At 31.5% G+C, this 10544-nt stretch overlaps 1 protein-coding gene across 5 annotated transcripts in view; it reads right to left on the bottom strand.

The window, feature by feature from the left end:
• Positions 1-10544, bottom strand: part of LOC106459779 (phospholipid-transporting ATPase IA-like) — an 88033-nt gene that overhangs the window by 17852 nt on the left and 59637 nt on the right. For all 5 annotated transcript variants that reach the window (XM_022386319.1, XM_022386320.1, XM_022386322.1 and 2 more), the window contains one exon: positions 4208-4277. In XM_022386319.1, the coding sequence (XP_022242027.1) occupies positions 4208-4277 (70 nt within the window). The remainder of the gene's footprint in view (positions 1-4207; positions 4278-10544) is intronic.

The raw sequence follows: 10544 nt of genomic DNA, 5'->3' as shown, positions 1-10544 counted from the left end.
GTGCTACTCTCGATCTACTTGTGAACATGCCTCGTGAAAAACTTTTATTATATTTATTTATCTTACCTAATCTAACCTTATATAACCTAATAAGTTTCTAATTTTTATGTTTTAGTAACTTTTATAAAAAAGAATACACGTAAAAAACAAGAAACACTGTACTCGTCTCGATCCCGTTTTTTTTTTGTTAACCATACTTTTTTATACTACTGGTATTATTATTATAAAACTAAATCATTTTTTATTTAATTAAATAATGCACTTAAAAACACAGAATAATAATATATAAAAAGCAGATAATGTCCTGTTCCTATTATAATTTTTCTAACTCTCTAACGATGCAATAAAAGCTGTTAAAAATTCAGCTACCCATCGATGTGTTTCTCATGGAAATAAAGTATGAACTGGAAGCAAAATAGACAATTCTTTGTACAGAAAACAACAAAATATAATACATCATTTAATAGATTAAGATTTTGGCTTCCTATTGGTTATAAATAATATAGTATTAAACATTAGAGAAAATTATTGGCAATTTGTGAAAAACAGAATGTGACAGGTGGGCAAGGTAAGTGGGTTTGAGCCAAGTTGGTCTGATTTTCTAGTTTATGGCTCTGTAAACAAATAAATTTTAAAGCTATATGAATTATGCTTTGCCTGAATAATAACTATATTATAATGAGTAATTTACATTAAATTCCTTACTTTTCAGAGAGAGGTGATAGATACATTAGAGAAGAGGTAAGACCCCAAGAGGAAATATCAAAATTCTCTAAGTTTATTTGTATATCATGAAAATAATTTGTTTAATTAAATTTTGATGTTACTCACTATAAAGTCGTGACATTTTCACTTTGACCTGCTAATAATTAGAAGGTAAAAGAGAATTGCAACAACTTAGATAACACAGACACTTTGCAGTCCACAGCTCTTTATCTCACGTTGAGTAAAATTTTATGCTTTCACTACAGAGTTGCAGTTCACCTATTGCATAGTTTAATCTAGCAGATAAAATATGTATGAAACTTAAACCTAAAATGCCAGTAAAAACAATGAGTTTTATTTCTTTCAAGTCATTAAATCATCTTTCAATCTCAAAACACTCATTAACTTACTTTCAAAAATTTCGAAGACAGAAAAGAAGTCGACAGCCCAAAGGTATTAAAAAAAAAAGGCCAGAAATTTAGAAATAAGAGAAAACAGAATAAAGAATAGAAGTGAAAAAACTAAAAATATAACTGGAAATTTAAAAAAGTGTTAGAGAAGTGTTAGTGTGAAATGAAAGATAAAGAGATTGATCAAATTCAACAATAGGAAACTGAAGAAGTCATGGATAGAACATAAGTATAATAAAGTTCTGTTAAGGCCATTAGTTTTGGACACAACTGTACAAGTTTCAAGATACAGTGAAATAAAGATTCCAAAAATATCACTGCTGTACATAACAAACAATACAAGCAAAATGAATTAACTTTTGGAAAAAGATAATAAAACTTGCATTCAAAACATATATATCTCCCATCTCCACTCCACCGTCCAGAACTTTCAACCGAGAGTTACTCAGTCACCACAATAATGACACTTATAGAACTAAATATAACAAGGGCTCCAGTTATAACATTCATATCACAAAGAGCTTTAAGTAATAAGTGCAACTACTTCTCAAGACACAAGTTTTATAAGACCAGTTCATTATTTATGGTCCATAGAAAAACATATACAAGTATTATAGGAAGCATATGTATATGTCAGGATAAGATTTTAAGCAAATGGATGAAGTGATGATTAACAGATAACAAATTTGTTACTCACCTAACAAGACCAACCATAATGACAGTGAGCAACTACTATAACCATTAAGAACAAGTATTAGTATATTTCTTTCCAATCACTTTAGAATCACATACCAAAAAGCAAACATTTGTCACCCCCATTATGTTTTAGAGTTTGCATTTTATTGAAAATCTTCACAATGACTGCAAGCCTATTAGCTTAGTTTGAAAGTGTTTATGCCATAATGTTTAATATGTAAAAAAAGTTTTTAATAAGTTTGTTGTATTATGCATATAACTTTTTCATTACAACTCTCTGTGAAAACTACATTTCCTTAACCCACAGCTATACCAATTAAAAACTTCTTAAACTGAAAAGAAGCAATGAGCTGATGCATTGCATTACAAACCAATGGAAATAAAAAATATTTTATCTACATGCATTTTTAAAAATAAATAATAAATTCTGGTTTTGTATCTCAGTTTCAGATGCATGTCATAGCTTATTTTGAACTCATAATATTCTTGATTATACTTCTAAGAAGTAATAATAACAAATGTTTGATTTTGCCTGACACTCATATTAACACTTTCCATACCAGGTTAGTAGATGTGACTGACCTCGTAACCAGAAAGTAACCCTCAGAGTTTCCATACTATAACTTTTAAAATGTTTTGTTTATCTTCAAAAAATCTGTCAAGCTTTCATGAAACATTACAAATTTTTGCACACAAAAAATCAGTTTTTTTTTAAGTATTTTTACAAAGATTTGACTGTGAATATATGGAGTCAGAGTGTTGACTGCTCCAAGTGCAAAGTGATTTTGTGTGTTAAAATTAAAAATACTTTTCTTCATCTAAACATTTTCAAATTTCATTTCCATAAACTCTAAAACCTCTTAAATAAATATGAAACATTTTTTCAGCAAAACTTTATATTTTAATATGTTATTTTCTCTACCCTAACTCTATAAGCAGCCTATCAATTTGCCCGACCTTGTAACCTCTATAAAACAAATACGAAATAAATCTAAATTACCTTTTTTTTCTTTCTAGAATGACTGCAGATTGTAACTGAAAACTACAATTGTTTATCTTAAATGGATTAAAATGTTATTGTTTTGTTGCCCTTTGAACAGTGTCTAACTAATAATCCTACCATTCAAGTTGTAAGTCACTAGGCAAATGCATAGCTCATGTTATTATGTTGAATGGCATAATACACTAGCTATTCACAAGCACACCTCATGAAGAATTTTCATTACTATTTTTTTTCATTATCTTACCTTATCTAATCTAACAAGTCTAAGTTTTACATTAGTTACTTTTATAACAACAAATAAAGAAATATACATGAAAAACAAGAAATATAGTACTTATATTTGATCTCTCGTTTTTTCGCTGTAGATTTCTGATGAAATTTAAGCTTACTTTTTATAATTATTGTATTAATACACTAAATAATTTTTATTTACTTAATGCATTTGAGAACACAAAGTAATAACATGCATAAAGCAAACAATGTTCTACAACTATCACAATTTAACTGGCACTTTAACTAAGAGAAGAGGGCTTAAATTTATTCCCTTAGCTGCTTAATCTGAACACTTTCAAACTGAAGTTAAAATTCACAATACTCTATAACGAACACAATGTAAGATTATACATCATTCAACAGATTAAGACTTTGCCTTTCTATTGGTTACAAAAGATATAGTATAAAGTATCAGAGAGAATTATTGGCAATCTGTAAAAAAAAACGATAAGACAAGTGGGCATGGCAAATGGGTCTGATTTTCTAGTTTATGACTCCATAATGAAATAAAAATGAAGGCTATAAAAATTATACTTTGCCTTAGTAATATCTGTATTATATTGAGTAATTTACATTAAATACCATACTTCAGAGAGGGGCGGTAAATAAATTGTAGAAAGAGGAAGACCTAGAGAATAAATGTGACACAATCTCATGCTAGGGGAGACTGAGGATTCTTTTAAATTTTTCAGTATATAATACTAAAACTGAATTTATTAACTACATTTTCATGCCAAGTTGATTCATATACATTAATAATGAAGTAGTTTATTAAATGTATGAATGTAACTATAAAAGGGTATGACATTCATACTTTTACCTATCCTTTGCAAGAAGGTTAATATAACAGTAATTACACAGTAAAATATTTTAATAACATGTTCAAAAATTTCATAATCAGTGAGCTTGATAAAAAATCAGCAACCAAACAGATGAATGTTTAAAAAAAATTCATTTTTATCCTACCTATTAAATTAGGCAACTGATCAAATTTTAACTGTCAAATATACAAATATGAGTTCCTGAACAGAAAAATGTTAACTATTTAAGAATCAAATTGAAGCACTTCATCTAATAATTAATTATCATAGATAAATGTAGGGAAAAAATTGCCACTCACTTGTCTCATTTTTAAACTGGTCTCTCCATCCAAATTAGCAGTTTCAATGTAACACATTGCATGAGGTTCACTATATTTTAAAAATACAGAAGATTAAGAATCCTATTTAGAAAAAAGATTTATAGAAACAAATGTATACAAAACCATCTTTAAAAGTTTTAAACATAAAATCACAAAGTATTAAGTCTCCTGTTTATCTCCCACAAACAATAAGCTATTAGATGCATTAGGCTGTGTAAAATAACCATAATATTTCACAATATTGTCAGTATGTCAGCCAACTTTTTGTACACAAAGCCATTCTACGATCTGTATGTTGAGCATATAATCTAACATTTACCATTCATATAACTGGCACCCAAAGTTATTTTTAGGAATCAACCAAGCATAGTTTAAAACTTCAATATGCTTAAGAAATGAGCATAATATAAAATTAAAACCATATCTGTTATTATTTTATAACAGCTTACATAGATATAAAAAACAAAAAAATGCTCTAGTCCATCTTGAGTAAATAGGTTTAGCAGTATGTAGCAATATGCAAAATTACAGTTGAATAATAAATACAGCAATAATAAATGTAATTTCATTACACATTTAAATTTATATGTGAAAAATATATCACATGATAACATATAAACACTCTAAACATGAAACAGGCCTAGTATTGTCAAGAAGCTTCATGCCCTACTCTTGTTAACTGCACTCTTGCTTTTGACACTATCAAACAATGCACTTAAGACAAATCCATACTATAATTCCATTATGATTACCACAAGTACCTTCATTGTATTTTACATTCACTGAAGAGTTTTAATTTGGTTAAATTTTTCTTTTGCAAATAACAAACAAAAATCCAGAGGAGGTTTTATTTTAATGAACATTCTCCTGCTTGTGAGCTTACTTAATAATGACAGTCAAGATAGATGGTGGCTTTCAATTCTTCATACATTACAATCAGAATTACAAAACTGTTATTTGTAAGTAAACTTTCATATACAAATATCCTCTTTCTTTTTGTGAGCATTTGAAAATCATGTAAAGTGCAAAATTAAGGGATGGAAAAGTTACAATAATGTTTTATTTTCTATTTTACAATTTGAGCCTAACACAGACATATATTATATGTGCTTGTCAAGAGTACAATATATCAGGTAGTCTGAGTAAAACCACCACTTGGGCCTGTCGAGACAAACTTCATTCTGGTGATGAGAGATAAAATAGATATGAATGGAAAAGTAACTCTCCAAGTATATCTAAGACACTGTTCACAGAACAAAGACAATCACTGCCAACATTGGTTCTGGCATGAGCATCTTTGAGATGGATGTACTGTAGAGCTTATAAGTCAGTTTTGCCTGTGCAACAGGTAAACTGATGTTCCGCGAGAGAGTTATCCAATGAATCAAACGGGGGCCCAGGAACAGTGGCCTGCATAAGTATATATGGGAGAGAAAATCACAATACCCCCAAAATACTCAGGTAGTGTTCTGTGGTTCAGTACAGATAAATTTAGTGTGTCACTAACATACTTGCAAAGCTCATGCATGAAATAAGCTGTTTCCTATCCAGAAAACAAACAGCATTAAAATGGATATTTATCTGGCTGAGGAGGGAATGAAGTCCCAGTGTTGTTCTACAATTATGGATGATTGGTTATCCAGCTTCACATTGGAATTGTCACTTGCTATTGCCATTTCCAAGAGAATACATGGTTATCAACACATCTGAGATCACAAGTTAAAGACTGTGCAGCCAGTCTAGACTCAATGCAGCAATAGAAACTAAGAGACATGTTAAATAAATATGTCAATGTATTTGTGGGAACGAAATGGGATGAACAATAGTCACACTGCATCACATAAATACAGGTGATGCACATAGGTCAAACATCCACGTTGCAGGCTTCCCTATAGCACTAGGGATATAGCCAGTGCTGAGGTACAGCAGATGTTAAAGATGAGATAATACAACCTTTAGAAAGTGCTTGGTCATATCCAGTAGTGTTTATCAGAAAGAATGGAAGAATGCCCAGGTTCTATATTAACTTTATGAATGTAGTAGTTCATGTTAGTGCCTTTCCACTACCACAAACAGATGAATGTCTGGACTCATCTGAAGGGGCATGATGGTTCAATACTTCAGAATTGGCATCCAAAAACTGGCAATTCAAGCTAGATGACAAGAGCAGACCTAAGAGTTCTTTCAGTAATAGAAATGGCTTGTATGAAGTTTGCATCATGCCATTTGGTCTGTATTGTATAGCATGTTCACCACTTTTGCGAGGCTATTTGAGCTTACACTGAAAGGGCTGTGAAGGTAAAAATGCCTGATCTACGTCACAGAATTGTGATAGATATGTAATCTCCATGGGTTCTGCTAAAATAAAAGCTGTGCACAATTGGTTTAAGCCTGTGAACAAGCAAAAATCTGCAATTTCTTAGTTTTTGCATTGTATTTTTGAAAATTTGTGGCAAACCTCTCCAAGATTGCCACTTTATTATCAGCTCTCACTAACACTGACACACACTTCAGATGGAGTGAGGAATGTGAACAATAAATCCAGTCCATGAAGTAAAGTGTAGAAGATGCTCCAGCTTTGGCATATTCCCAAACAGGACTGCGAGTTTTTTTAGGGTACCGATGTCAGCAAGTGTAGAATTGGAGCAGTGTTATCACATTTACAGGACAAAGTAAACATGTAATTGCATATGCTAGTTGTACAATCATAACTCCTGAATGCAGTTACTGAACAATAAAGACATAACTGGTTGCAATTATCTTCGAAAGACCCTATTAACACTACATGAATGGTAAAAATTTCACTGTTTGAGTGAATCATGCAACACTGAAATGTTGATAAATTTAAAAACATCGATGTGATGTTAACATGCTAGATAACAGAACTCCAGAAGTATGATTAACTCATACAATATTGCCATGGGATCACAACACAGAAATACTGATGGATGTCTCATCACATTATTCATTCATTGAAAGTCCTGGACACTGTGAAGAAGATAAAACCATTTCTACCATAGTGAACAAAAGGCAACACAGTATGATATTCCACTAGTGGATGGATCTCGTGCTTGATCACTTCATACAGTGCAGTAAGGTAAGGCATGACATAATCAGATTGAGAAACATAGCATGAATGCATGCAACCTATGGCTCTTGTACTGGCAGTTACATGTGCAGAAATTGTGCTGTACCATTGTTATCAACCACTAAGGAGTAATTTTCAGCCTGTGCTAAAGTTAGTAGTCCCCAGTGTTCTGAGGGACAAAATTCTGTATATTTTGAATAACACAAAGGCTGGATAGCACCAAGGTGTTACCTGCACTTGTACCAACATTAAGTGACGTTTCAATTGCCACATGTGAAGCAAGATGTTCAGCCCTGATGTCAATATTATATGGTGTGTGCCACCCAGATAAAAACAAAACATCCTGAACAGAAGAAACTCCAGCAGTGAAATGTTGGTTCTCTCCTACAAACAGTAGTCCTGAATATCACTGGTCCATTCCCGGAGATGGTATGAGGACACCTGTATATTATTCAAGTTTATTGAATACTTCATAAAGTGAGCCAAAGTTTAACCATTTGTCAATATATCAGCACAGTTGGTGATTGATACACTGATGGAGTACTGGATAGCCCAGTTCAAAGCACCTAAACAGATCCACATGTGTCAGAAAGCTAACTTCAATAGCAATCTGTTCTCTGAGTTAAGAAGAGTTTTGGTGTAGAGAAGATGCACACTTCACTTCACCAATCTGATGGCTTAGTATAGTTTAATATAGACTGTCAAGCATATGCTTGCTAAGTTTATTAATTCTGAATTAATTGACTTAGACAAATTTAACATATAATGATGGAATATCATGTATTTCAGCATAGCTAAACAAGTACATTTGTTAATTTGCTCATGTTTTGGTGGAAAGTCTTGCTTTTTTGTAGACATGATGTATGGTCCTTCCACTACAGCAGATGTTGCATAATGTACACAAGAATATTTGTAGTTAAGGTCTACATTAGCTGATGCACACAAGTTTGCATGTTAATAGCATCATAGCACAGCTGGTGCCAGGAGATGTAATTCATAATGCATATACAATTTGTACAAATGACAAATAATCAGTTATTGGATGGTATTTAATGTATAATTTGCAATAAACTGTACAAGTGCAGCTCAGTTACTTAAGAGCTAGTTATCTTTTTCTTCAGTTGGTTAGAGTATTCTATTCTTCAGTGTTCACTTAAACCTCCAAGTTTCTATACATACTATGGAGAGTTGTATTTTACCCAAGAAGAGACCCTAGGGTTCTAACAACCATGAGGAAAAGATCAGAGACAACTATCATAAAGATAACCCTGCAGAAAGGACCCTCCTACTGTTCTTGTAAACCTCTCCTTGTGATCCTGGGGCTTGAACATTGAACCAACTAGGTCACCAGTCTAGCCAAAGCTTCGTATACATAAAGAATGTGACACTAAAAATCTAATGGTACTAGGTAGTTGTTTTGTATCTCCATGTATATATTTGCCTGCATATCAGAATACAGTATATGTATGTAATTATGTCTATAAGGTATTTTCTTACATAGGATTTTGTGTTATTGTATGTGTGATTGTTTGAAAATATGTATGTACATTTAGACACCATGTATTAGTTTTCTTTTACCATGAGAGTTCACTTTTGTATTTGAGTTTTGGGTATTTTCATCTTTGATTTGCTAGTGAAGGAACTGTTTTAATGTTTACATATTTTATAGAGGAGCTCATTCTATACTCCTTGATATGTTTTGTTTCTGTTTATCGTTGTTTTGTTCTAATCAAGTCATGTCAGACCCATGACTATTCCAATTATTGGGGTACCCTTTGATTCATCTATTATAATTCTCCGGGTTTCACTGTTCTCTGCCATTTTCACATATTCTATCACTGAGGTCTTAATCCATTCCTTTATGTTCTTTATCTTCCTCTTTTGCATTTCCTTTCCACAGCTCCATGCAAGATAATATTCACATTAATGTTTGGTTTTCTCATCACATGACCAAACTACTGTAGTTTCCTTCTTCTTAATAATTGCTAGTAATGGTTCATAGATGCTGATGTTCTGCACAATATCCTCTTTATCCCTATCACCATGGGCATCCTTCACTGTGCATGACACAAGGTTTTAGTGTTTTACATTCAAAATATTATTAAACTACTTTCTATTTATGTTATACCAATTAGTACAGCATAACATCTTAGCTAATAATCCATATTTTAATAGTATACAAGTTTTAAGTCCTTAATTCTACAAAGCCAAACTTAAATAAATCCTGAATTTTTCCTAGTGTGACACAAGTCACACATTTTCTCTAGGCATCTTCTTTTCTATATTTTATCCACCACCTCTCCAGTAACTATGAAATTAAACTTAAGTTACTCACTATAAAATGGTCATTACTCAGACAAACCATAATTTTTATAACCTTCAATTTTGTTTGGTTACAGAGCTATCGAATAGAAAATCAGACTCCTCCTGCCACACCCATCTGTCATACCCTCTCTTTCAGGATATGTTAACAGTTTTCTCTTACATTTCATTATATATTACCTATAACCAATAAAAAGTCAAGGTTTTCATCTATCAAATGACATATTGTATAACATTGTGTTCTGAACAGATAAAAGTTAATTTCATTCATAGTGGAAGCTTGTTCCCATGGGAAAGTTAACGACTAGCTTGTATGAATTTGTAACGGCTCTTGTCGCATAATGAGAAAGCCAGAAAAATTTTGAGAGTTAGGGAAAATTGTTTACTTTTTGCATGTTATTAATCTATGTTCTTTGATGCATTATTTAATTAAATAAAAATTATTTAGTGCATTACTATCATTAATACAAAAAAGGAGGGTCAACTGTCATAGACAGCAAAAAAAAAGATTTGGTAAGAACTTTATTTCTTGTTTTTCATGTTTATTCTTTACTTATTATTATAAAAGTGATTAAAATGTAAAAATTGGGATCTTTTTAGTTTAGTTAAGATTAAATTAGTTAAAATAAATAATAATAATAATATAATAAAAATGTTTCATGAGACACGTACGCGAGCAGCTCATGGGTAATGTAATTCAATAGCATAACGTGAGTTGCACGTTTCCCAAGTGACTTACAACTTATAATGGAGCAAATAATAGTTAGAATCGGTTCAAAGTGTAAACAAAATGGCAATAAGACATTAAAATTTTATATTAAATAGGTGTATATTGTTACAAACTTAAAGCTACTTAGGATAAACTAATGTAGTTTCATGTTACAATTTGAAGTCATTCTACAAAAA

The sequence above is a fragment of the Limulus polyphemus genome, unplaced genomic scaffold, assembly GCF_000517525.1.
Source record: "Limulus polyphemus unplaced genomic scaffold, Limulus_polyphemus-2.1.2 Scaffold660, whole genome shotgun sequence".
Classification (NCBI taxonomy): Eukaryota; Metazoa; Arthropoda; class Merostomata; order Xiphosura; family Limulidae; genus Limulus; species Limulus polyphemus.
This window is presented reverse-complemented; position numbering and strand designations above follow the sequence as displayed.